The sequence below is a fragment of the Acanthaster planci genome, linkage group LG14 (genome assembly GCF_054643075.1).
Source record: "Acanthaster planci isolate LZ-2023a linkage group LG14, COTS_SCS, whole genome shotgun sequence".
In the NCBI taxonomy this organism is placed as follows: domain Eukaryota; kingdom Metazoa; phylum Echinodermata; class Asteroidea; order Valvatida; family Acanthasteridae; genus Acanthaster; species Acanthaster planci.
Window position 1 is genome coordinate 11,591,916 of NC_141790.1, and position 26,543 is coordinate 11,618,458.

The window sequence follows — 26,543 nt, forward strand, 5'->3', positions numbered from 1 at the left end:
GGCGCGTTGCCAACTCGTTAATATCCGATCATTCTAGTAGTTATAGCCCGCACTTTGAGTGCCGCAGGGACCGTTACGCTCAACAAGAGCTTTTCACAAACCCCTTTAGTCTTGTCAGCGCCGTAACAGCGCCGGCAGTTTATAGGTACGGCTTTAAGAGAAGATTTCTCTCTCTTTTTCCCCTTTGCCTCCGTCGGCGAGATTTTCCACTTGAGTTGGTCCAGGACGGTGCGTGCACTATACTCGGTGAGCGGGCCAGGCTCTACAAAGCTCCAAACCTCAGGAGTGTATTTACCGAGCATGATGAATACGTACGCGCCTGGTATGGGTGAGTGTGCGCCGTTGAGGTGAGAGCTCTGGACGAAGGCACACAACCTTCGGAGTGTTTGTTGTCATGATCAGACGCGGCCCTGGCGCGGCACAGACTGGATGGGTTTGGAGTTCGATTGTTTTGTGCCAACTGGAGAGCGCTGCTTTGGTTTTTCAAGTTGTGTGGGGTGATTCGAGGAGTACTTTTGTTTACTTCTTGCCACTGTGGGAGCTTATCGACCCCAAGTAGAGCAGTGACACAAAGGGATTTGATAGTTCTTCACCGGTAGTGCCTTTAGAGTATGTTCGCAGCAGTGGATCGCCTCGCATAGTGAACAGTCACGATGGAAAACAGCAAAAAGAAACCATTGGTAGGAAGCTATATGGAGACCCCACTCGAACTCAGGGATGACAGTTCCAAAACAAGCCACAACTCGACAAAAGGGTCATGCCTCGACAGGGAGACCAGCACCAGATGGAGACGACCCCAGTGCAACCTGACAGCGTACCTGACCCTCATCCTCACCCTGTTTGTCGCCCTGGTCGGGGGCATTTCCGTGCTCCGTATGAGAGAACTGGAGCGGAGGCTAGCTTGGCAGGAGAAGGAAATCGAGAATCTTGATGACAGAGTTAAACAGCTGTCCCGATTGGAAGATACCTATCTACCAGGTTTAGAGGTATGGGTTTTGTCATAATTGCTAAAACTACACCTACATGTCCTCTAACATATATGCTAAATGTTAAAAGATGCACAGGTAATACCTTTCACTTTGAAAGTACACAGAATATGACAAATTTAGTTTTATTCTGCAGAGGATTTCTTCAGGCATTTTAGCCTTTCTTGAAATCATTCAATCGAGACGCCAATATGACTGTTTTCTTCGGAGGCTAAATTCGTGTAACTGCTATTCACAGAAATTCGATAAGAAAAGAAAATCTGTGTTTAGTACTAGCAGCCAACAAACCATGTCTTGTATATTATTTCTCACTGGTACCCAGCTGAATTTTGTTCAGCACATATTGCTAGGCAGTCATTTCTGCTTAGCTGCTGCGACCTACCAACAAGAAAGGGGAGATTTCCAATTGTGTGTCTTTTGAAGTATTTTTTAGGGCCTTATGGGTAGCCTTGGCATTTATAGGCTTGCCCGATTTTTTTGAAAACTCACAAACATGTTTACGAGTCTGAAAATGATTAATTCAGTTTTAATTGCCACTTCACGCTTCACACTTGAAGTGTGACATTTAAACGAAATCCACTTCAATTTTCAATTAACATTTCGCGCTGGGAAAAGTGCATGTATGCAATCAGAGGGCACTACAGCGTGTAATCGCTCCATACAGTTGTTTTTATGTCATACGTGTCTGACTTGATAATCGTCACCGCTGTTCCCTCCCAAAATAAACGAAAACAAAAAACAAGAGAAAAAGAGGGAACTGTGTGACATTTTGATGTCACGAAATCAGTCCATTTTGTTATTTCATAGCAATCAATGCCATATTGATCGAGAACGACATGTTCAAAGGTACATGCGGTTGTAGCGAAAATAACCTGTGGTTGCATTTTATTAGTTTGATATGAAAGTATGATGTAAATTTCTCTTCTAAATTAAACAGGGGTACTAGTATCATCTTCTAATTTCTTTTTTACGACAACCCATTTTCTTGTCTATAGTCTTAAATTGACTGTTCAGCCGCAGTAGTAGCTTTTTCACAAGAAATTACATGACATGACAGCAACAAATATCAATGTTTGATGAGGAACGACCCTGGAGAAATTATGTTAGTGTTTAAGCGTGACTTGGGAGCCTGCAAAAAATGCAATAAGTACTCTGCTATTTCTCGCGGGATAAGAAAACGAAGAAAACTTCTCTTCGAGGCCACATTCCGACTCATAAAAAAGAACTATACCCCCATGCGCTCAAAGGCAAGACATCATCTCGGGATATTGAACAGGTTTGTTGTAATGCGATTATTTGCTTAGCCAGTGGCCGAAGCGCATCTACCGTGATTTTCTCCTCTTCAAAATCTGATTAAGCACGCCGTTGAGTTGTTTGACTAAGCGGACGATTAAAGCTAGCGGTTGATCGATGCATTTCCCCCGAGAAGTTACCGTGTGGGTATCGCCACACAGAGGCAAAAACAGAGCCCCACACTGGGGGAATTGGAAGTAGCATTATACCTAGAACATGCCGAGGGGCACTTCAGCGATTTCATTGGGCCTGTAAATTAATTCAAGAAAGAGAGGTTAAAGTGAAAAATAATTTTTGTAAAATTGACTGATGCTTCGAAAATTCCGTCGAGCTCAACTTGTTGAGTTTATTGCTACTTTCTTTCGGCATCGTAAGTTTTTTTTGTCGACAGGATCCCAGTTAGTTGATTTGCTCAAAACGTTGCTAACAATAATGCAAACGGAATAAGACTCCGCAGTACCCACATCTCTACAGTTTCGTCGATATTTAGGTTCATGACGGCTGGAACCATTGTGCCGTAGGCACATAAAGTGATTACCACAAATAAATAGCAGCTTGACATTATATGGAATGACAAAAATTTCAGTCAGATGTCGTGACATTAACAGACATTGAAAATGTGCATTTTAACTCCGTTAAATTAAGCAATGACATTTTCACACATGCTAAAATTTAATATAGCAATTACACTGAACATAAAGTCACATTACCAAGTGAAAGAATTAGTCATGGTGCTAGGCACCGAGTCCTTAAACATGAAATGTTCAGGATAAAAATTATTTAAATTAAAAAATGACCAAACAATTATGGCAAATCAAACTGAATCAGTTTGCGCCAGAGAGAACAGGATCTGCAACAACGACAACATGGCACGATTAAAATGCTACTCATGTTTGGAACGCACCGCCAAATCATGTTTGCATTGCGGTAATTTCCAACAGAATGACTTGCAGTCATCCCACTGGTATGCACTACACAATACTGATACTGCAGTATTCATAATGCGTTCTATTCATAATATACAAGCATAGTTATAATTATGACAAGCTCTTGCAAACGTGGGCTGCCATGGTATTATCAAAAGCGACGACCCTGAATCCTTGAAGATAATGGGGAGGCTTTTGTGACTCAAATTGCCATAGGAACCGGAGACAACGTGCATTATAGAAGTGGATATACTGAAATGGACGCCAAAATCGACGATAATGTTATAAATGCGCCACTTGTAATTTTTAACGTAGTATAATTTTACGGAAAATAGTAATCGTACGTACAATGCTATGTTGGGTCATTATTTCAACCCTGATCTTTTGATATGCGGTTGTGGTTTGGCTAATCATGCAATTCTCCTTGAAAAATGACCTTAATTAACGAAGCATATGCCTGAGGCTATGACAATGCTTCCTCGTACCATCAATATCACATGCTTCACATTTCAGCTTTCCAATGAATAAAAATGTCGGTCTCAATTTCCTGAACCAACCTGCCGTGCTTGTGTTTCGTTATGGATTCCCAATCTGGTCATGTTTTTGAAAGAATGGAGATTTCTATGTTGAACATGTTTTCACTTGGATCGCATGGATCATATAATTCTAGAGAATCATAATTCACAATCTGAGTCATTCTGATATGTCGGTGGTGTAATGTATGTGATATTTTCCATTCTGCCACATTTTTTTAGCCCATGACCCTTAGCCCTTGTTGAGACATATTTAGGTCTGCGCACACTCGTAGACGTAACACATTCAACCCTACCACGCTATATATGAAGTTGCAGTAGCGATATGTTCAGCCCGTTTTTAATTTTGAAAAATCAATGCGGCCTTCTACACGTGGGTCTAGTCTGTCCGTAGAAAAAAAATCGAGGCGATGATAAACAGAAAATGAACGGAGTAATCACGGAGAGATGACAGAAGGAGGGGGGGTGGGGAAGTATGATGTGAAATCAAGATGGGGTGATCGAGGTTGTTAAAAGATCCGAGAGGTAGCGATATTGCACGAAATATATCTGAGCCTGCCAAAAATAACATCAAGGCTAGAGCAAAGGGGTTTATAGGGGCATGCACGATTTAAAAGGTGGGTATTCAGAGGGAAGTGAAATAACGTATGCCTAGGCTTATGGTTAAGTCTAAATACATGAATTCCTGGAATCAACGCTTAAAGAGGGATTGCGTCCGGAGATTGGGATGACCATTAAAAGTAACCAAGGTAAAAAAAAATGGTTTGTGTGAAAAAGATTAAGCATGTGGAAGGTACATTTCTTTGGAAATAAGCTGTCTTGTGATGTTGATCTGTTTTCGCTGGCGACTTAAGTATAAAATTTGATGATGGTAGACAGACTTAAGGAATAAAGCTCAAAATTACTGTAAGAAGATGATCACACATTAAAGTACATTGACGGGGCTCTAGGTGTTATGTAATTATTGTTCTCATCAGTCTTAATCCATGCTGCTATAACGGACCTCAACTTTTACCCAGTGATAGAAGTGTCTTGATCAAGGACACACACACGTTGGTCACACAGGCTGAAATCGAACCCACTATTCGTCAACAATATCAATGCCTGTCATCATAATATCGCATGACAGATGAAGTATTTTGGATTACACTTGATGCATATCTCAATCAACATTGAGAGGGCTTTGATGGCGAGCTCTGACCTTACGAGAAAAAAAACGCATCATAATGCTAGGGCATAGTAATATTACGTGCAAATAATGCAAGCTTGCGTCCTTTAAGGCCATATGGTACGCAATTCCATTCTTCGATTTCACGGAATGTTGTTCTGCATTGCAAGCGTGATATTTCACACTTTAATAATGATTTATGTAGTGCATACATGTACGTTAGAAACGTACCGTACAAGGTTTGAAGCAAGCCAGTGACAGCTTATAGACAACCATGAGTACGACGGATCAGAATTATGAATAATCGGCTAAACATTGACAGCTTGGCGCCTAATAAACGTTTCTCAACTGGACCCTTTTCAAAGTTGGGTTGAGAACGAGAGAGAGGCTACACTGGCAATTTTCAGTCAATTGAATGGGTCCCATGTAGGCCTACATGTAATAGCTCCGTAATACAGAAGCGACAGATTGTCGGAAGCTTCGCTTTGGTTCATTGTTGATACGTCATTCAGAGAGCTTATATCGTTTCTTTTCTACATGTACGTTTTTATGTTCCCTACAGTAGCACTGCGACTAGAGGCTGCCTTATACCAAAAAGCGCAAGGTTCAGGTAGATTGTAATTCATTCCATTGAGATTTGTGATAAGGAAGTCAGGGAACTAGTACCTTTTGAGCTAACCTGTCATCAGGCAAATCATAATTATATTTTGACAAGTCGTCTTTGTCTGTCGCATCATTTTCGGTAAACAAACCGCTGGCAACTGCTTACGGGTAAATTTTTGCTATTACTTTGTGGCGTGTTTGACTGAATTGCTGTTGACAACTTGCATAATTTTCGGTAAACATACTACGGGCAAAAATTATGCCACCAAAGGTGGAAAACAGTTCTTCTGCAGCAATTCAATGAGCCATAGGGCGGCGAGAGCTCAAACCGCTTCCAAGCAGTTCCTGCGCAAGGGTTATATATGGCCAAGCTTTTTTCTTTCACCGTGCGCATCATTTTGGTAAACAAGCCACAGGCAGTTTTTGCAAGGGATAAAAAAAGCTGGGCAACTGTAGCTGAAGAAAAAAGGTTGCAGAGTGAGAGCTTTGTGATAAAGGAAAACCTTGGTGAAAACTTCGAACTTTTAGTCACGCCCCCCAAGGCGTTGTTTTTATTTGCAGGTGGCTAGCCAAGAGCTACAATTAACACGTGATTAAGGCTGTAATCGCTCGGTCTGGAAACCGAACAAAACCGGCTTGCCAACTGTTCAATGTACCTTCTCCTGTTTTGTTACCCTTGTAACTTGGAATCAAACGGCCGTAGGGTCTTTGACTTCGGGAGAAAAAGGTTTTTTCTCGGTGTGCCGAGCTTGAACGCACCCTAAAACCTCCAGGCTGTGAGTTGGGGGATATTTTCACTGCCCAGTGGTGTCTTCGATCCCGGCTTTTATGTAGCGGAAGATTAATGAGAAAAGTCCTCCCGGGGAGACCCAAGTCAGGAGTTTTTCCCTCGTATTCTTTGAAGGATTATTGTGCTGCCCGTTAAATCCGTCTGGGAAATACACCAAAGCCGAGTCTTACTCCCGATGATTTTTCTGCCAGCTCCGGCAGGATCCGCAAGGTTATGTACCCCTGCAGATCAGGCGGTTGAATGACTTGACGCTGCCGCCTGTATTCAGGGGTAGCATTAACAATGGCACGCATGCAGGCCATGGCATAATTTGCAGGTGTAGAAGTCGATCCTGAAATTAAGATTTTTTTTTACCTTGGATATTATGGGCAACGCCCCTTGGGTCTGATCTATGTTACGGTGAGAATGAAAGTGTCAAAAGGTAGTCATAGCCCTTGAGCCGCTCCATTTCGTGCAATGTTAAATCTAACGACATTGGGACCATTTGTAAAAAACCATTCAACATCTTCTGGAGGAACTGCAGTGATTTTTTTTCTCGAAAGTCCAGTTCCTCATCGGCACTGTTGTAAAACTGGAAAGCACCGAGGTTAAAGCTAGAGGTTTGTGGGAACATTTCTCAAATTGCTTTCGACGAAATAAATTTTGCACACTGTGAGAGAAATTCTGGCAAAGTGACATTCTTGCCACGTAGGTTATGGAGAAATGGCAACACTGCTGATTCAGTGGCTGACGTTGGACTATGCAGTTTGTTTTGGGCTGGGGTCCCATAGCCGGCCCTCTGTATGTAGCCCATTCTGCAGTCACTGCATTACCAACACGTAAAGGTCTACAGAAAGGGCCGCGCAATCCTTCCTCAACGTCTCGTCCAACGTTGGTCAAGAATTAATTAACTTCCAAACGATTCGTCTGCTCAATGCTCAACTCAATGTCATTTACCATTTTACAGTTTGATGCGTGCATGTTTCCAGGCAAGCTACATTAATACCCGATTTCTAGGGATTGTCGTGAAAGAACAAAATTTCGAAAGGCTTTCACTCGACGTTAAAGTTTTATAATCTAATCAAACAAAACAGAACAAACGTAGACAGCAGCTTCTCGTCTGACAAGACCACCATATCCTTAAAAAAAAGCCAAAACAGGACGTAATTATTGTGTGTAAACATTAAGCGGCAAAGTTTCATTAATTTGTCTCCTTCAATTGAAACACTTGCTGGATCATACGGGCTATTTCCCTCCAGGGACGCTATTGTACAATCTGATTAAAAGGCCGGTCCAACTCGGCGGAAGATAAACGCCTCGCTCGGCTGCGTCCATTAATTTGATGAGTATTTTGTTACGCGGGGACACGTGCAAATAAACGGAGTCGGAAAAGTAAACTAGGATTATGCCCGAGAGACTCGCTTTGAAGGTTATCTGTCCTCAGAAAAAACAGAGAGATACTAATAAGGAGATACCGGAAAATGGTTTGATTGAGTCGTCGAGGTGTACGACTTGCTTTTAAAACGATGGGTGAGCGGTGTGCAGTATTTTTCTATGTCTATTACCATGGGGAAGAAAGCTATGAGCATGGTGAAATAAGGACAGTCCTCCTCGCTTTGAGTATACGCCCTATACGTCGACAAAGAAAGCAACTGACGCGCCGGTCCATGAAATCTGACTCGACAGTCAAGGACTGGGCTCTAGCAACAAAAATGTAATACAAGATTAGTACATAATATATGACCAACACATCGAAGAAGACGCTATGCCCTATTATTGCTTTTTAAAATCCAATTTAAAACAACCTATTACACTGGTTACTATTTTAATTTTTATATCCACTCAAATTTCTATTGTAACATTGCATTACAGAATATAATGGCGTAATGGAGAAAAACCGCCGGTTTATTGAATATAATTGAGAATCAAAGTGGTCCTAATATACAAGACTTTCACAGGGAAGATCAGAGTGTAGTGATCCATCTCTTGTAAAAATTTGCCCGTGAAGTTGATTGATTAATGAAGGGACATTTTGAGAGGGGAGACTTCAACGTTGCTGAGCGACTGAAAGGGTTCTTTTTCCCTTTTCGCAGGCGATGCCATCCCGTCATCTGCTAGCATTCGACGGCGCTGATTGTGACTGCCCGGCCGGTAAGTACAACTGTTTCGTTTCCGTGGTAACGCTTCAATTCGCGGCCTTGACAACTGAAATTAAGAAATTACAGCAGTTTCAAGGTATCATTAACCTTTCCCCCCCCTCTCTTGTTTCCAGGGCCAAAGGGTGACCCCGGACCTCGCGGGGAACGAGGGAGATCTGGACGCGATGGACGACCAGGTTTGACATGATCATGACGTCCAGACGTGAAGTACATGTGTTATAAGGCTTGCAGGGAATATGTGTACTTTTGCCAGAGAGGAATAAAATCACATCTATTTTGTTGGGAGGATTTGAATAAAATGAGGGTCTAGTTGGGGTGTTTGGCTACCATACGGATTTTTTAAAATGAAATTCTGCTTTAGAACAGACCGAAGAAATAATTCATATAGATTTGTTTTTTTTTGGTGTCCGTTCAAGGCAAGGATGGCCACCGGGGACCTCCTGGTATTCCCGGTCTGGATGGCAGGCCTGGCCCGCCAGGTGAGAAAGGTGAACGCGGTGACATTGGACTGCCCGGGGAACGGGGTAAGTTGGACGACTGACATCACTGACCGAAATGTCGCCAAGAGTCTACAAACCTTCCCTTGTATAATACAAGCGCCGAGATGACACTTCCATCAGAGTTGCCATTTTAGGCTTACCAAAACCTTACTGCTATTCTCTTCCTCAGTATTATTGAAGGACTGGTTCAACAAATATTATTCAGTGCGGTTACCATGTTTGTCAATTTTGCAGAATTTGTAAATATATTTTGAAGTATGAATCTCATTTGTTAGTTCCAGTTCCCCATGGTATATTTTGTGATTTTTTTTTATATTGTCCGCTATTTTAAAGACAGTAGGCAGCGAGCGCATTGTGAGGTACAAAAGCAGGGAAAATAGACAGAATCCATATGAATAAAGGATTTTTTTAACGAAATTACTTTTTAAAGGGCCTCCAGGAAGTCGAGGTCTGAAGGGTGACCAAGGGGAGCCTGGGGTGTCAGGCCCTCCCGGGCCAAGGGGACCAACAGGTACGTGTGATGCGTTTTGTGCCTGCACAGTCATATTATGCAAGAACGAAACCAACAAACGCAACATTTTTCATTAAGCGCCGCTGAATTGAGTCATGATGCACCCCCACAACCCCCAGGAGCGAGGTCTCGCTTTCCAGACCACACCATCGATCAAACATTAGTCTTATTTTCGAAGAATGTTGCCCGACACGCACGCAGATTTACCCATCTTCCCCTACTCCCGTTTTCCCTCGAAGCACCCCAATATCCCATATACGCTATTATTATCATCGCAGACATCAATGTGCTCACGCACCTGACTTCTTTTACGATCTCCCTAAACGCACGTGAACGGGGCTTCCTGTCAGCCGTTACTATGACAACTCATGTTCCGGTCGCCTCCATATTTAAACGGAACCCTAGGCTTCGTGAAATGGATCTGGTACATTTTCCCGGAGGCCCACTGCCCATCCTCTCAACCACATCGAATGTGGGCAGGTTACATGTAGCTTGCCACTGGATCGTGTTGTTTGCTCTTTGTATTTAACTCTATAAATGTCACTGTAATTCCACCAAATGCATGTTATGCATAACATGGAATTAATGGAATTGTAAATAGGTACATGTATGGTTTTAGTTCAGTGCAATACATCATTGCATACGGTTATTTGTGCATCATCTTCCTCTGTATACCATTCAATAGCTTTTATGAATAAGGTGATGTTGGAGGTTCCACATGATTGGGGATGGTTCAGGCTTGGCAGCAAAATATTACATGTACTTACAAATGCTTTACAAAAGACATTGAGTCGATCTGGTTCAGCTCTGTGATGACTTATGTATAACTTCCAGATGTTATCACTTCGTGCAATGTGAGCTGTTCTCGTTCCAGTAGGTTTGCAACTGCTTGGCAGTGCCAATACCCTGACACATAATGACGTCATGTATATTCATTATGCACTTTTGTATGGAGGCTCGATGAATCGCGTCCCACCTCACTGCCGATGGAAAGCTGACATTTCAACCAAGTGTGACGTCATTATACTATAGGTTTATTCATTTCGATGTTTGAATACTGCATGTGCCTAAAAATCTCATTCGTTAGACAATAAGCAACTTTGAAAAAATCTCAACATACACGAGATGAAATAGTACTGTGGTTTTCGCATCTCGCAAAATATCTACAGTCTTTAGTCCCAGTCCTCAACAAACCAGATTTACACGACAACTGGTAATCAAATAATATTTTTGAAATTTACTTTTGTTTTGGAATAATGTGTCTATATAGGTACGGTGGAAGGCTTGGACTCCTTACAGGTACGAAAATTATTGAAATTTACATGAACTACGCAATTTGATATCACATGGCAGCAAGCCGTTTCGATTTACTATCAAAACAAATCATAGGGATTGGATGCTGGTCAAAAATATGCCGGGCAAATTTACTGCACTAGGCGTGGCATGTATTTAAAGCAACAAGAAACCTCTAGCGTCTTGATTTTTCCACGTAGATTTCATTATTAAAGTTAGCAATATCAGTGAAGTTACACCATACGGTGGATAGTTAATGAAAAATCTTCAAATCAATTTCCTGAAAAATCATCAGTCCGTCTGATTTATTTCCAGATCAATCGTCATGTCGTGTTTGCACGCGCCATACACCTTCAAGGCATACCGTCAGATCAAGTATCTGGGATGAGGCGCCTTGGTATGTCCTTCATCAACTCGTTGCTATCAGGGGTGGCTCCGGAGTATGCTCATTTTCTCATGGTTCCAATTGAGCACGCAGACAGGGACAGAATTGGCAAGCTGTCTCCAGTGTTTAAACGAAAGACAGAAGTTGTAAAAGTTTAAGAAAAAACGAGGCCAGGAGAATAGTGTCCCCGACGAACAAAGGCCTTAATTAAACCTGGGTGTGTGTCAAGGATGTTGTTTTCTGGTAAAGGCCTGATTACACATATGCCACAATGAATCCGCGCGGTCAAAACCGCACATGATTTCCTATTAGATTGTATATAGTCAGAGCGGACGAACCGTGCGGTCGCTCGATAAACCACTGCGTATAGAAACCAGGGCGATTTTTTGTCAAAGATACCGCCCTGAGACTGTGCGTTCAATCTCACCAATCAGCGTTCTGGTTGGGTATGGGGTAACTGTCTAGCTACTATGGCATTGTTGTGGAAGTAGTGTATTGCATATACACCAATCCGGTTTCTGCCCTATATATGTGAACGTAACATATCGCCCAATAGTTCCGCTTTCAGATACCGCTTTCCGGTTTCCCGGCGTGTGTGTTATGAATGGGCCTTAAACACAGAATATTACAGGGCGTAGAACTTTTCGTAACCACTTTTTGTTACTGCTTGCGTGTGTAAATTGGCATTTCCACTACCTCCTCGCATAAACAAGGTCGGCTGGGGTTTTGAATTTGACGTATTCTTATTTGACATGAGGCATCATCTACGCAATCGGTTACGCTCTCCCGTATTATTTATTGCTCACAGAAAAAAGGCTGCAATCGAATCACGATAACATCTCATGGCCGAACTATAGCATCCAAAGAACGGAGGAATTAAAAGCACTCCACTTGATTGGGAAGTTCTGATTTTCATATCACCTTCGAGGAACATCAATAATTTCACGCCTTCAAAGGACCTGATTGCTTTTGACGCTGTCCCAATGGCGTGCCGAAGGACAGACACACCTGCGACCGGTATTTGTCGGAGCCTCTGCCCCGGTACTTCGGCTGTTGGTTGCAAAGTGTATGCCACAGTACACCGCAGACTAATGGAGACAGGTTACCCTCAGTTGGGCTCGTCATTTAGCTTGGCTGTTTCCAGGGTCAATTACAAAAATTACCAAGGTCCAAAATTTTCCGGTGACTCGGATCGTGAACTGAAGAACAAAATTAGAGCCAAGATGATTTCGCAAAGGCGGTGCTGCTGTACACTGTCAGCCCTTGGAGGTCTACGTCATTTACACTTGGAATTAATTTCACAAAATTAGCGAATTTTTTCGACAATTTGTAAACAGTCTCAAACTGGACATTCAGAAATGTAAAAACATTTTCTTGTGATCTGGACAGAAGTTGGGAAAGTTTGCCAGTAACGTCCAATACATGCATATTTTAACAATAACTCTAAATCCTCAAAAATGACCGTTGCTATAAAGTAAAAAGCTATGACTAAAAAACCCAACCTTCGTGGAGTGTCAACGAATTTTGTTTCAAACAAAGACTTCCCAAGGGCTCGCTTAAACTGTGATAAATATGAGTTTGCATTGCAGAAACGGCTTACTGTTCATCACACGGTGGGAAATAAGACAAGACGATAAAATAACCTTCAGACTGCTTCGGCATTAGACTGCAGTTCAATAAGCTATATCATCTCTATGACATTCAAGTGGCTAATATGATGTGACGTTGAATTCCTTTCTGAAGTAAAAGCCTCCAGACGAAAACAGCCGACACGTCGCTTACACAGAGTGAAAGGCTTATCTCGCCCAACAAGAAGTATGGCTTGTTAGGCCCACTGACACTTCAAATTTCAACAAAACGCCAAGAAATATCGTTTCGTAAGACCGAGTACAATTAATGGCAATCACTGCACCCAAGACAATATCGGTGCAAATATTCAGGAAAGACAGATCACACATCCATTAATCTGACAAGCTGGACTTAAGCAAGCAGTCTGAGCGAATAACACATTATCAAAACCATAACAACTTCGCGATTTTTTTCCTTCTCCTGAAAGGTTTCCAAGGTCTACTCCGTGATTGGACAATCTCAACCAATTCCGGCGGCTTTGCGTTGGAGTCTGACGGCAACGTGACGGTGACCGAAAGAGGGCAGTATTTCATCTACAGCAGTGTATGTGTTGCTCATGTAAATTAAAAAATCGACATTGGAATTCTGGTCAATAAAACTCACTGGCAAAACGAAATACGTTTCAACAACGACGATGTCCCTTCATTCTCGAATTTTCGCGGAATTGGGCAAATTGGAATCACTACTCAACGGGTCACAAACTCACAGTGATTCCTGCGGGGAAAAACATTAATGGTCAACTACAGCCCCGAACATTCCGACATCTACTTTTACAAAACTTACCGTTCAACAACATCATTTTCAAACCAAATAATGGTAACTCAGTTTGACGTTTGTGCTTCCCTTTCGTTCAACTAAAAAGGTCCTGTTTTATGACGGCAGTGCATTCTATGGAGCCCACACCAACATCAACGGCAAGAACTTCCTCAAGTGTACAGGTGCAAGGGCCTCCTCGGCCGCCAAGTTTGGCCCGTGCAGCGCCAGCGGTGTGGCCCTGCTGAACGAGGGGGACAAAGTGGGCATTGTCTCGGTCTACCCTATGAAAGAAGTGGAGATGCGACCAGAGTCTACATACTTTGGAATCATCAAACTGAACTAAAACGGAAGATTGTGCTCATAAAGGACGTATTGGGAAGATGTTTCTGTTCTTGTCAATAGAATTACTGCTTAGCAATGTCACATGTTAAGCATGAATTTAGCTCAGAAACATATTTCATCGTCACTGTATTTGTATGGACTGAAGTATGATATTTCCCCGTCAATTTATTGTTTGGCCTCGACTACAAATACAAGTGAGCAGTAATCCGATAATTGAAAAACCTCCAAGTCTTTGTAATATGTTGGTAAAATAACCAACCAGGTTGTGGTTGATCTAAAAATTTAAAGTGTCCAGAATTTGTTATAAAAGTTAAGCCCCTCTGACAGAAAATAAGCCACTCGTTTCACTTTAAACATGGCTTCGCAATTTAACTGAGAATGCACATTTCATCTTTCTATAATGCATAGTTGTTTTATATAAGCTGTACGTTAAAAAGATGTAACAAAAGGTATTTGCAAGTACCCGGATACTTTAGGTTCTAAACAGCCAGCAATTATGTTCATAATTGTAAAAAATATTTTTATAACTCTTCAAAGCAATATCGACATTTGAAATTCTCCATCAAACTTCAGTCAAAAGTAGTAACTTAATTTGCAAATTAAAAAGGCATCCTCAGAACTAAGCTGATTTTATTTATTTGGTTCACTTAGATGCGACAAGACACTTAGAGTCTGTCGCCATTTACGTTTGAATGTATCTGCTTAACCTTTGAACTTGAGTTACGCATAAATAATCGCATGTAGCCTGCTGTAGCCACAGAGCGTGTATAGCTAGATAATAAGACAGAATACATCCAACTGGACTGGTACCCTGCAGGGCGAGTCAATTCGAATAATTCAATATTCGACCTTCGATTCGACCGAATATCTGAATATTCGGTTGTACCGACCATTATATTGTTGAGAAACAAACCATACAAAATCAGTTGCAATAACGCCCACAATTGTACATTATAATTACTATTATAGCTTCTCACGTCTACAAATATCTAAAGGCATGATCTAGCGGGATTTAAGACACAAATAATACTTCTTGTCCTGTTGAAAATGTATATTCCTCTTAAATTTTCTTTTAACAAATAATGTACTTTTTTAATCCTGTAAGGTGTCTGTCGCGTTTCATTTGAATCTGCTTGGAACTAGCCTCCACAGTGCAATTTTTCTCATTTAAAACAAAAGGAAATTCTTTCTTCTTCTCCATGAATTTTGCATTCGAATACTCAAATTCGAAAAATAATATTCGAATATTCGATAATCTATCGAATATTCGGCACAGCCTTATCACCCTGCTGTCTACAGCTTATGCGCCGATAGATGCATGTATCAGTATTGTTAATCCTTCCATGGAGAACGTTTGTAGTTTTACATAGTGTTTTGTACCTTAAAGAGAACGTACAATAACAATAGGCGCTCATTATGGACTTTGTTGATAGAGAGATTTAATTCATGCTATATCGCAAATCTTATATCATATTTCAAAAGATTTCTTTCAAGATTAACAAAAACAATCACTATGGTTAATTTCTAATAATTTTGAGAGAACACAAAATAAAACAAAACGTGTGGTTTTGTACGATCAAGGTAATAGGCCCAGCTGTCTATTAATTTTTGAGGTTCTCTTGTCAATATGCAATGTACACCTGACAAGGAAGACAATAAAATTGACTGTACATTCTTATAAGATATGCCCAGTTTGGGAATCTTGCTTCCACTTTGTGAACTTGACTCAGGTTTTGCGAGTAAAGACAGAGACACAGGCTTAAAATCGTAGAAAACAGACACAGGGCACTTGTTACAGTGTCTTCCGTAATGACACTCCGTCAGTGAGATTTGATTGAGAGCTGAAGTAGACAATACTTGTACAAAAAATTTAACCCGAATAAAAAATCAACTGATCGAGAGCACGTGAATACACTCTTCGCAACAAGGCTGAAACCTTTTTAACACTGGTTTTGAATTCCACCACTTCCTTGAAGAGACCTCATTTGTACGGTCACAATTCTGTACAAAGCTTGGCCTTGTACCTCAAATGACATGGAAGTCTGACTTGAAGGCAGAAAAACAAAGAGACAGTCATAAAAGAATGAAAAACACACCTGCAGCATGTTGTCACTGCGGCAAAACGGTTATCAGAAAAAGTATAAAAATATTATACAAATGTAGAAAATTCAAATGAAAATCATCTTCCAAAATTTACATCTTAAAAAGTCCTTCATGGAACGAACTAAAGTTGAAACATTCATGTCAGTATTCAACAGCTTCTTCCATAATAGAAATAATAAAATAAACACTCGAGTTGTACATCAACTACATGTACATAGAAATAGGATCAATGTAAAAGCAGAACAGTACTGTGACCTTTGATAAGTTAGTGCTAGAATTAGAAAAGTAAATTTTTAGTAATCCCGTTTAGAAATGCTCCATTTTTTGTGCCTCACACAAAACATACATTCAACGAACATGATCATTTTCCCCACACACTCCTATTGTACCAAATGAAAACTGTTGGCATTTCGCACAAATCGTCCGGACTGAAAAGGACTTTCATGGGAACATAATAAACAACAGAATGATCATTGTAATCTCCAATTTTACTCGAGATATGAAGTTGACCACTATCCTGGCACTGTGACAAAATTAAATACCCGTATGATTTAGATATCATTTCAATTCATTCCATAAAATACATAACAATAAAATCAAGAATTGTCCAAAGTGTTCACCTTTGACTAACGATTGTCGTGCTCATCATACATACCATTCTTGTGATCTTCTGACAGCTCGCATCCAGTCCCTACAGATTGGCTCGTAGGTGTCAATAACATCCTTTGGTTCAAAGATGGCTTGGGACGAGCGGAGAGGCAACAGTTCCTCTTTGTTCTTCCATATCCCTGAAAATTAAAAAACAAAAAGATGAAAAGAGAAAGGTTTCAAAACTTTATTCATTCCTGTTCATTTCCAAAAGCTAATGGTTTACTATGTCCTCTTACAGGCAAATCGGAATGGAGTGGAGGTGAATCCAGGCATAAAAATGGGGAGGGTGTGGCAGAGATAAATAAAGGAGGCTCCTTACCGGCACCGAGCCCAGCCAGGAAAGCGGCCCCCAGGCATGACATGTCCAAGTTGTGTGGCCGGTCAACCTTCTGAAGCAGCAAGCTGGACACTAACTGGACAATGAAATCGTTGTTGCTGACACCACCGTCAAATCTGCAGATTAAAAAAAGGCAATCAAGAAATGAAACAATCAAGACAGTAGTGCATTCAAATCACTATCTAGCTGACCTTTGACCTTACTGTCATTATTCTGAGGTAGAAGACCCAGTCACTATCATTTTCTCACTTACTTCAGAACTGGTCTAATTCTTGTTCCACTTCTCCTTCTGGCTGTGTTGTAAAGTTGGACAACTCTAGTGACAAAGAATCAACCACAGCATAAAAGCTTTAAAAAAAAGAAAGCTCGGGGCTAGACAGAATTTGTCCTGCATGAAACCCCAGTGCGCATCACAGTATCTCAGTGTTGCCCCTAAAATGAGATGTCCCCAGATGCTGCTTTTGAGATATGGAACATCCCAAAGCATGGGAACATGGCAGTTCATGCATGAAAAAGAGAGCTTACTTTGTCACCCGATGACACTCTACTGAACTGACAAATATAATATGTGTGCGATGAATCGTGAAACTATGCACAACCCGCAAGAAGTTTTCATATCAATGTGCACAAATCCATAGAATCTTTGCAAGGGCACAAGTTGCACGGCAGCCCAGCCGATCACGTGTTTAGCTCATGAGGGGTACTTCTGCAGAGGACACTTCATGTATGACGATAGAATCTCAGGTCGTGTCCAAATTACACTTTGCTGTGGCTTGCAATTTCACACAAGACTTTGAGAACTGGCTACAGCCACTTCCTACAAAGACGTAGGTAATTCTAAGCTGATTGGGACGTGGCTTGGACTTAGTGTCCATGACAAGTTGTTTGAAACGATCAATATTTCAAAGCTCACAATTTCACAGCAGATACCTGAATGCAATGGACTCTAAGGCAGCTCTGGCAATGTGGGCAGGAGTCGTTGAAGGTTTTAGGCCCATCAGTGAACAGCAGGCATTATAGTCATTGATAGGTGCCTGTAATAAAATGAGCCAATAATAATTCAAATGAACGATGAACCAATCAGTGAATTCAACTGTAAATCCTACAAAGGCGTCTTCCTCTCAGTTAAAAACTTTGAAGTCTCTCACAAAAAAGAAAATGTGTAAATTCACGGAATCACAGCTTGGCTTCAAATAATTTTATGAGGGATTTGCTGTTAAGAAGTCCTTCGACATTCCAGTCAAAGAGAGGTTTGAAGAATCAAAATCAAATCAAATCTGTCCATCCATCCATCTCTTCACCTGTAATCCGAAGAAAGCCGGTACAAAACAAACTCCGTCTGAGTCCTCCACAGAGTTTGCAACTTCCACAGACTTTGCTGGGCTATCATACAAACCTGAAATGGATAAAATCTCCATGAATGACTATAACTAGAGTTGGCTTTGCAGTACGCACAAGTTAATCTGAATATCTACAGCATCAACTACAAATTTGGAAACTCAGCTACGGCAATTTCAAGTATTTCCTCCCGCAAATTATGTCTAAAAACTCAAACTCAAAAAAAAAAAAATCACAGGCCAACATTCAACAATGTTCCTGAAGTCCACACAATCCATTTGTTTCCATTTCATTCGGCTGGACAGAAACAAATAAACTAAAGTTGTACAAAGCTGTGGAATGATATCCCTTGGACAAGACTGCATGCTTACCCATCTGTAACCCCCATTCAATCACTGTGCCTGCATCAGAATCGTGGCACTCCATCTGATAAACAATTTCATCTCCGAGTTTCCAAGCAATATTGGGATAAATACCTTTGCAAGGAAAAAACAATGACCAAAAGTTGGTAAGAAAGTGTTGAAAACTATATTCACTCCCCCCCCAAAGACATCAAAGTGTTGTAAATTTGAAAGACTATTGTAAATGGCAGCTTGGACAATTCCTTTACACACCACCCATGGCCCAATTTACCCTGAACATGCCCACCCATAAATCAATTGGAGTCTAGAGGTCTGTTGGCCAGTCCTGAAGGGGCCCCCTGAGTACATGTATATTTAATGCAAACTCAAATAGGTTTCTGCCATGTCAGCACACTTGGCAGAATTTTGGGTCATGGCAACACTTATTGGAACACGTGTTGGAAGTTTGATTGTAGTTTTTTGCCCCTTGTTTCCTCATAATGGTAAGAAAAATGCTTTTTATTGTTTTAGTACAATTCAAAGATATATCATTACTGAACTAATTGTTTATTTCCTTCAGAATTTGATGATTTAAGGCCTTTGCAGAAACCACATCTAGATTCCTGTTATTGTCCGATTTGAAAACTGAACTTAAGTAATAATCATGTTATGAGATTTTAGATTGGTATATTTTCTGTTTTGTTCCAAGCTGCCATTCTGAGTACTGAGCTATAAGGCTGGTCAACAGCATAAACGATGGGACATTGATCTGAACTAATATATATAATAGTATTTTGGTTTAATGGTTTATTAGCACCATATTCTACGTCACTGAGTAAGTTTCTAGCCTTTGGTTGTTGTACAATACTTTCTCCATTGACCTTCAAGCTATTACATTGCAGATATTTGTTCCCTTTTCTGGACTTTGTGTTAAAAATTTTGAGTGCTGTTTGACCCATCATTGATTTGTTTGTAGTTATAATTATATGTTGGTTTTATTGAATTTCTAGGGAGCTCTGGCCTCTTAATTTCTCTAGATATTGTGCCTTTAATTCCCAAGTAGCTGTCCTTACTCCAGTTTAATTTCGTTTCTGTGTTTTCTATCATTTAGTTTTCACGGTGCTGAAGTTCTGTTGGGCAAATAACAATGCAGAGCTATGTACATCAGAACGAATGCACGTGTCCAGGTGTGATTTTAACCAGCCCCCCGTCCGTTCGCTTCAGTGCGCTATAACTATTGTAGCAATAATCTGAGCAAAGTCTATACACTTCTTCATATATTTGCAGATAAGTTTCTTACCACATTCAGGAAGACATATTTTACTGCCAGTGTTAAGGGCAAGAAACGTTCCTGTTCCCATGGTGACCTTGACTTCCCCTTCTTTAAAACAACATTGTCCAAATGACGAACTTTGCTGATCACCAACCTGTGGGATAGGGAGAGATTTGATGAAAGATGGAGGCGCATTCCATCTACTAATTTGAAACATCTGACTTCGGAAAATACAGACAGAGAGAAAACTGTTCATACCACAGCCCTGATGGGAATAGAGGCACCAAAGAACTCAGGATCACATTCTCCAAAATCGTCGCTGTAGGCAAGAAAAAGAAAGTTTAAGATTTTCCTCTCCATTTTCACAACAAAAATATCTGAGACTATAAAAAGGAAGAGAGTTTTTCCATTTGTATTGTTCTTTTGTTCATGCACATGATGGTCATTCATTTAAATCAGTCTGATGAGGCCAAACTCACAGCACATAAGCTCTGCAGGCCACTTTGGGGAACAAGACCAATATGTCTGACACCAAAACATTCTAAACTCACCTTGTATTTTTAATCTCTGGCATCATATTCAGTGGAATCCCCAGATAGTAGGAGTGGATGGTGTTCCAACTTTTCTGAAAAGAAAGAGAGAAAACAACAGACCGATTCCATTGTAAAAGGACAAAAACCATGTGAAACAAAGACGACTGATCCCTTGCACTATATGATCTTTAAATAGAATTTATTTTTTCACATTATTATAGCTTATCTTGTTTCATGTATAGTGTATTACCTGAAAACAATACTCAGCCATTCTATAAGCTGCAAATTAATTCAGAGTAGGGGGTCAGGTTGATACAGAGCAACGGCAGCGGGGCCAGTTGTGAAGCCATCAGGCATCAGGCATTAACAGATTGACCCATAATGCTCCGTCCCATTGCATTCCGAGCAAGAGAGAAATCTGTGCGATGGATACTGCATTTTATAGGCCAAGCCCGTTAGGAAAATTTCCTCTAGCTTCTAAAACACTGTTCTTGTCATTTTCTCTTGTGACTTAAAACAATGAGGTGACTTTTTTTAGGTTAACCAAATCCTTAGAAAAGTCACTAACATTGTACATATCATACATGCCCGTTGCAGCAATGTTGGAGAAATCTGTGGCATGCACTTTCCCTGCAGATTAAAAAAATAATAATTCAAGTGAATAATTTCCGATGATCGCAAGTAAATGGAACACTTTAATGGAACACTTTATCTTGTTTGTACATATCGGAGTTTGCTAACGTTTTTTGTTCTTAAAATTAATGTACTGCTTTCAGGAGGTAGATGTATGTGTCACTGAACTAATTTTAGATGAGCCTTTTCAAGAGTCTCCTTGAAAATGAATATAAATGCTGTCTTTCAATCACAATGTAAAGACTTACCTTTGGTAAGCTTCCAGACAAGCCAGGTTTCAATTGTGCCGAACATGACTTTGTTTTCTTGGGCGTCTTGTTTCACCTAGGTGGTTGAAAACAAAAACCATATTTCTGAAACAAGGACCTCAAGTTATCAAACAAATGAAATTTTAGACAATTTTCATGAAAGATGCTTATAACAACAAACATTTCTACTATGCAAGGATTAACATATTGATTGAAAATGCAAGAGAACACTGTAGAGATTTTTACTTTTTTTTGAGGACCACATAAAAGAAACTCATGTCCTCTGTTCTGGCCCAGAAATGCAAAGGTAAAACATTGACTATGATGATCTACTCACCCCAGGAATATTTTCCAGTACCCAGTAAAGCCTTATTGATGACTGCAAAAAAAAAAATACGCTTAAACAATGGAAACTCAACCCGATCAATTTCCATTTCAACTATTACTTAACAATTCAAATTGACTGACTGTTGGTTTGGAACACGATTATTAACTGGTGGATAGCAAATGCATGTAGTTTCAACCATCAATATAGGGACTTTTAGAAATATGCACAATTGGAAATTGTAACATACATGTGGTGACATAAATCGGAAGATGCTGCCCGCCTCAAAACGCTGTAAGCGAGAAAAGATGTGCGCTAGCTTAGATGCCTTCTTAAGGCACTGCAAGGAGATACAATGAAAAGAAAAAGGGTAAAAATTGATGTCATCACCTGCTATTATCACACCCACATTGCTCTCTACAACCTTCAACCTCTTTAATAAGAAATCGCAGGGCACAGGACACAAATAAGCAAGAGATTAAATTAACAGAAGAGCAAATAACAAAGCATGCAACTGATCAAGCAAACAATGTCTTTTACTTCCTTTAGTCCTCCAGCTAATTTTTTTGTTTATGCTGGTGTGTTAGGCAATGTTATCACCAGATTATATTTTTGTTCGTGGCATACCTATAGAGGATTATTGTGAAAATCAAAAGTAAAGTCAGAGGTCAAATACAGGATCAATGGATAACGCAGTGTGATTATGCAGATCCACTGGCTGTGCTCAAGAAACATTAATGGCGTAGTTATCTGATGTCGCTGGGAACAAAATGACAAGACAGTATTTTTGACTGCTGCTGCTGCTATAGTAAAAGAACACAGAAGGAGCTCGTCATGTGAACAGAGTCTGAAGTGTGGCTAATCACCTTGAAAGACAAGGAGCGGTTGATGACATCAGCTTGCTTCTCAGCTCTGGTGTCATTCCAACAAATGAAGTTATGGTATGGTACACCCGTTTCTCTGCAATTAAAATTATTTTTAAAAAAGAAAATAAGAGAGGGGAACTACTTAGTAAGAAAAAAGTATTGAAACTAATGTTTTATTCCAAAACCAAATGAGACAAACAAAATATTTATTGGTTATTGCTCATCTTCACAAACGTGTAAACAAAATCATCAGGAATGTGGTCACAGTTTTTGAATTCCAAATACAATTCACTTTTTCATCTGGTTAAAATTTTCATGTCAATGGTAAGAAGAAGGCAGGTCCTCTGTGGGTGTGGCTTCCTATGGACTAAGTTGGGGAGGGGCTCAAAATGAATGGTAATGAGGGAGAAGTTCAATCTGCCCCATAATGGGGGAGGGGTTTCAGACGTAAAACAAAACAAAGGGGCGTCATAATTAGGAACATTTATTCACCTGTTCCACGTGAGGAAAGTACCCCTGAGCGTTGATATCCCCATGGCAACAATCTGTGCCGCTTCCAGACCAGCATCTGTGACATAAATGACTATGATGAAGTGGAGACTTTGTAGGGTGGTAAAAATGTATTGAGGTGCAACCGCTCTGCGTAAGCAACCAGCAACCTCCTTGCAAAGAAGCGCACACTTTGTGGACAGATGATCCAACTCTGTTTGTGTGTCAAGTAATTCAAGCTACACGTCCCCTATGCGGCTTGAAACGATAACAACAACAGGAAATTGGAAGGAGGAGATAGCGGCGTGAATTTCACTCAATTAGTTGAAAGGGAAGCCAGAAGCTAAATGTTCTGGTGACAGAAAACCTCCACCCTTATTGGCCTTCTTATTCTGAGATGGCTTAAAACACTATACTTTTGTGCATTTACTGATCAAATTTACCGGAGATTGCATCCTTCACCACGGCAGTAAACTTCTCCAAGAGAACATCCGGTAGAATCTCCACCATCCCATGGCCTGGGCGATGAATGATGGTCTGTTGCAGGAATGAAAGAGATCAAGTAGTTAGAGAGTTGCTTTGAACACTGCTCCTATCGGCAAAAACTCTTTTCACAAAAAATCTGAAGAAGTCCGAACATTAAGAACTCAGAAAGTATCCCCAGTCTTTACTGAACTCTTTCAATGCTTCCCCCTAACTTCTTGCAGACAGAATATCACAGCATGATTAAAAACAATTAACATTATTGCTTTCCTAATCCAAACTGACTGATTGGAATGACAACATTTTCATTGATGGAATTTGTTGCAATAAACAACATCCATGTTTATTTGTGCTGTAGATAAACACCTTTTGCATTCCTGTTCCTTTGATCTCAGCCTTTTCATTGTAGATATGGCATCGGAGGGTTGTTGTACCAATATCAATGGCAGCAATGTAGGCTTCCTGAGTTGCCATATCGACGGTAAGCCACCAAAGGCTATCTCCGTTAGGGTAGGTTTAGGTTATGTATTGCTGTGAGAATGAAAGAAATTGACACATTTGGGTTACCCTTAAAAAAGTCTTGAGTTCATTTCTTACTTTTGCTGCTGACACTTCCACAATAGAGTGCCGGCATGTTTACACTAACTTATTTCACTCACAAGGTGACATCTGACACAAACAGTTACTAGCTACCAACACCTTGTGAATCTTGTCAAATTTGAAACCACATGAGCTGTCAGGAACAGTGAGCTCCACTTTTTTGTACAAGCAGGCTGATTTGTCTAACTGCAATTACACCCTCTTGTCTGCATCTGTATCGACGAATTACTGCTAACCGCGCAGATGAAAACAACTGCAACGAGCGCAAGCACAGATCAAAGGAAGATTGTATAACCCGATCCTCGGACTGGCCGGTGTGTGCATACGTTGCAAAGGTTGCTGTTTTCACCGGCGCAGTACCTGTCATTTTACGAGAATCCCGGATGTCCGCGCTGCCCCATATCGTCGGTTACTCACTTGTTACATTATGATAAATATGTGAAGTACTATTTGAACAGAGAAAGACTGGAATGGAGAAACAAAAAAGAGGCTTGTAGACTTTTCAGATCACAACACACGATTCATTCTGTTGAGGGATTTTACGATATACATTCAAATTGGCCAACGTACAGTCGAGTCAATGTACAACCATTGGACATGATGGAGGTCATTGGAGGAATGAGAACACATCCTCCATGGTATGGTACAACATGGCCATATACACGACCAGAGAGACAACATGAACATGGTGAACTCTGAAGATGTCCTTTCTCGTAGTTGTACATTTTTTTATAGTTGTACTAGGCCTAGCTACTTAAAGTAGGCCTAGTGCCATGGCAGTGCACTGGCACTGTGCCAGTGCTGGCAGTGGGTTCGTCGTCACGAACGCTGCACATCATGAGTGCTGGTTACAAAACAAATTGTTCAAAATACCTGAATTTCACTGAATAACACCACCACATGATTAACAACGACGGCACATTTAGAGCACGGGATCTTGGTTTAAATTTAGACAATGTCAGATCAGGGGAATGCGGAACATGCTGTGGAAAGCAGGACGGAGGGGTGTGGAACATCGACCGTACCATCACGCGTGACATGCACGAATGAATGAGGGTTCTGAAGCGCGCCACCAATTGCGAGAATGAGGCAAGTCGCGGGAAATTCGATTGCAGGCTGGTACCCAGACCAGTAATCCTACACGCCGTGCTCTATTTGAAGTGCACCAGTCCATTACTAAATCGCAACTGATTGAAAATATCGTCTCTGATTTCACACTGGATTTGCTTGTCGGTTGCATGCTCCGAAAATGGGCAAAAGAAAGGTTGCAAGGGCGCCAACAGGACATACAGAAGAACAGTGTGATGTCTGGCTGACTGCTAAACCTGTAAGTGTAAGTAGGCCCACTATGATCATAAATTTCTCCGGAACCCGCATGGATTTTCTTACAATGCTTTAACCATGGACTTAACTGATATCTCTCTCGTAGTACTGTTTGTACATGTCATGTAGTAGGCCAACATGTAGTTGTACTTTAGTAGGCCTTACTACCATAGTGAGGCGTCACGACAAACAAGAGCCAATATATGGGCCGGCGTCCCGGTAAACGGCGCTAATATACTAATAAACATGACTGAAGCTGGTGTAGGCAGGTACAAGTAACGTCTTGCATTGCCTGTGAAGGTATTGATTTAAGGTTTAGCGGCACCAGCCCAGCTACAAACATGTTTGCTGTTGCAGCAAGTAAACCGTCTGTATCTTTCGACACATGTACTGTACATGTGACGGTGGTATTTGGGAGTGCAGAATTCTTGCAATAAATTGAGCCTCATTGAGAGAAATTTGTAGGCCCTGCTTGAAGATTCTTCTTTGAATTAAGTTTTGGACCACTACAGTGTACTATCCCCCATCATCTTGTCTTTATACTTCATGCTTCTTGTCTGTATGAAACAAGGGGGAGGGGAACAGATGCTAACTTGGTACCTTCTGACCTGTGTTTTCTCCTAAATGTGCATGTGTACATGACCGAATTCCAATTTGACTTATGGTATTGTGATAGTTAAATAAGTTCGCCAAGTGTTTATCCATATGATCAGATTAATGGCAAAAATTATACAAAAAGGGAAATTTTAAGCACCCGCTATTTCAATTCAGGAACTTTGGGCAGTAGAGTATTTTTTGGTCTTACTTTTTTCATTTTCAGCTCAAGAAACAGAGACTAAGAAGAGATCCCCTGCATTTCTACAACGGCCAGTTGCACGATGAGCCAATCTTGACTGTTTGCACGGCAACGAGGCAGACCACCCTGAACGACTTTTTTAAAAAAAGCAGCGATTCGAAGACAGACCAAAATCGTTTCCATTTGGGGGAAAATCAGCATGATCAAGAACACCGCAACCCTGACTCCTGCAGTACAGGTACATTTATATCCAAATCTAAGGTTTGAAACTTATTACAATATCTCACCTCTTCATTAGAATATCCCGCCTCTTTCCCTAAAAAAACAAAATTCAGGGGAACCAAAATCTTT

The 26,543-nt window shown here is 40.8% G+C and overlaps 3 protein-coding genes across 7 annotated transcripts in view; 2 read left to right on the forward strand and 1 right to left on the reverse strand.

The window, feature by feature from the left end:
- On the forward strand, positions 1-15,534 carry LOC110980968 (uncharacterized). The gene is made up of 9 exons (XM_022238067.2): positions 1-986; positions 8,372-8,429; positions 8,551-8,613; positions 8,854-8,961; positions 9,368-9,448; positions 10,719-10,747; positions 11,057-11,138; positions 13,183-13,298; positions 13,618-15,534. Exons 1-9 carry the CDS (start codon positions 654-656, stop codon positions 13,852-13,854), a joined length of 1,107 nt encoding a protein of 368 aa, XP_022093759.2. The 5' UTR covers positions 1-653; the 3' UTR covers positions 13,855-15,534.
- Positions 15,268-26,543, reverse strand: part of gk5 (glycerol kinase 5) — an 11,939-nt gene continuing 663 nt past the window's right edge. For 3 of the 4 annotated variants that reach the window (XM_022238064.2, XM_087146069.1, XM_087146068.1), the window contains exons 2-18: positions 23,840-24,004; positions 23,434-23,527; positions 22,994-23,069; positions 22,502-22,595; positions 21,886-21,975; positions 21,648-21,689; positions 21,311-21,386; positions 20,998-21,059; positions 20,448-20,521; positions 20,155-20,215; positions 19,924-20,050; positions 18,654-18,758; positions 18,246-18,340; positions 17,875-17,978; positions 17,198-17,260; positions 16,927-17,060; positions 15,268-16,744 (exon numbers count right to left, since the gene is read on the reverse strand). In XM_022238064.2, coding sequence (XP_022093756.2) covers positions 16,602-16,744; positions 16,927-17,060; positions 17,198-17,260; positions 17,875-17,978; positions 18,246-18,340; positions 18,654-18,758; positions 19,924-20,050; positions 20,155-20,215; positions 20,448-20,521; positions 20,998-21,059; positions 21,311-21,386; positions 21,648-21,689; positions 21,886-21,975; positions 22,502-22,595; positions 22,994-23,069; positions 23,434-23,527; positions 23,840-23,947 — 1,548 coding nt within the window. In that variant the 5' untranslated portion in view covers positions 23,948-24,004 and the 3' untranslated portion in view covers positions 15,268-16,601. Of the gene's footprint in view, positions 16,745-16,926; positions 17,061-17,197; positions 17,261-17,874; positions 17,979-18,245; positions 18,341-18,653; positions 18,759-19,923; positions 20,051-20,154; positions 20,216-20,447; positions 20,522-20,997; positions 21,060-21,310; positions 21,387-21,647; positions 21,690-21,885; positions 21,976-22,501; positions 22,596-22,993; positions 23,070-23,433; positions 23,528-23,839; positions 24,005-24,946; positions 25,227-26,543 lie in introns of those variants that run through there. The other variant, XM_022238063.2, reaches the window with a different exon arrangement.
- Positions 25,232-26,543, forward strand: part of LOC110980967 (uncharacterized) — a 2,880-nt gene continuing 1,568 nt past the window's right edge. Inside the window, exons 1-2 of one of the 2 annotated variants that reach the window (XM_022238065.2) lie at positions 25,232-25,406; positions 26,217-26,430. In XM_022238065.2, coding sequence (XP_022093757.2) covers positions 25,323-25,406; positions 26,217-26,430 — 298 coding nt within the window. In that variant the 5' untranslated portion in view covers positions 25,232-25,322. The remainder of the gene's footprint in view (positions 25,407-26,216; positions 26,431-26,543) is intronic. The other variant, XM_022238066.2, reaches the window with a different exon arrangement.

Excerpts from the sequence above, each read along its gene's own strand:
- LOC110980968 (XM_022238067.2), top strand. The coding sequence starts at position 654 with ATGGAAAACAGCAAAAAGAAACCATTGGTAGGAAGCTATATGGAGACC. Across the intron at positions 987-8,371 it reads CCTATCTACCAGGTTTAGAG|GCGATGCCATCCCGTCATCT; the intron begins GTATGGGTTTTG and ends CCCTTTTCGCAG. Across the intron at positions 11,139-13,182 it reads ATCTGGGATGAGGCGCCTTG|GTTTCCAAGGTCTACTCCGT; the intron begins GTATGTCCTTCA and ends TTCTCCTGAAAG.